Source organism: Macroventuria anomochaeta (assembly GCF_010093625.1).
Source record: "Macroventuria anomochaeta strain CBS 525.71 unplaced genomic scaffold BU25scaffold_9, whole genome shotgun sequence".
In the NCBI taxonomy this organism is placed as follows: Eukaryota; Fungi; Ascomycota; class Dothideomycetes; order Pleosporales; family Didymellaceae; genus Macroventuria; species Macroventuria anomochaeta.
The window spans coordinates 813-1,592 of record NW_022985370.1 but is presented as its reverse complement, the minus strand read 5'-3'; the positions used below and the strand labels follow the sequence as shown (position 1 = coordinate 1,592).

At 54.9% G+C, this 780-nt stretch overlaps 1 protein-coding gene across 1 annotated transcript; it reads right to left on the bottom strand.

The window, feature by feature from the left end:
- Positions 1 to 297, bottom strand: BU25DRAFT_310213 (uncharacterized protein; the record flags this gene model as incomplete). The annotated part of the gene is made up of 1 exon (XM_033702122.1): positions 1 to 297. A coding segment is annotated over one exon (297 nt), but the record flags the coding sequence as incomplete, so codon positions are not given.
- Positions 298 to 780: the final 483 nt, after the last annotated feature.

Sequence of the window (780 nt, the reverse complement as noted above, 5' to 3'; positions counted from 1 at the left end):
GTCTCCCACTTCCTCCACCTCTACAAGCTGGCGACTTGTGCTGGTGTCTCTCAGCTCAATGCTCAGCATCTTCTTGCTGTTGATGTTGCCACCTGCAATGCCCTCTGGGCCCAGCCACTCATCGAACTGCTTGGCTGCAAGGCAGACATCTGGGCGCTCCCTCTTGACCAGGTCAATGAAGATGTCGATGCCCCAGGTGCGGATGTTCTTCTCTACCCAGGTCTTGGGTATCATGTCTTCAGGCATGACAAGCAACACGCCCCAGCCCAGGCCTTCAGCAACCCTGTACCATCTGACCGCTCTGTTGATGCGCTCTTTGAAGGCGTCCCGGTCTCTCTTGGAGGGTTTGTGGTCTGGGCTCACCAACTGCAGCAGGTAATCTATGGCCTCCTTCCTGCGCGGGCCTTTGCCAAAACGACTCTTCTTGTCATTGCTGAAGAGCCTGTCACTGTGCTCAAGCTGCGCCAGCTTGCCCGTCATAGCCTTGCCCAAGAGCACCTGTGCCCACCTGTACTTGATCTGCACCGACTGGACCACTTCATCAAAAGCTCTACACCATGCCCAAGCGTAGCGGAATGCGCCATCCACTTCGCCTGGCTGGGAGGACGGGGCTGCAAGTGCGTGCTGCGTCTGCGTCTGTGTCTGTGAGAACATGAATGAGCAAATGGGGGTAAGGGTTAGGAAAATGAATGAGCAAATGGGGGTCAGGGTTAGGAAAAAAATAGTTGATCTTTTAAGGTCAGCTGATAGAACAGAGCTCCCTGAGCACAATGGTACCCT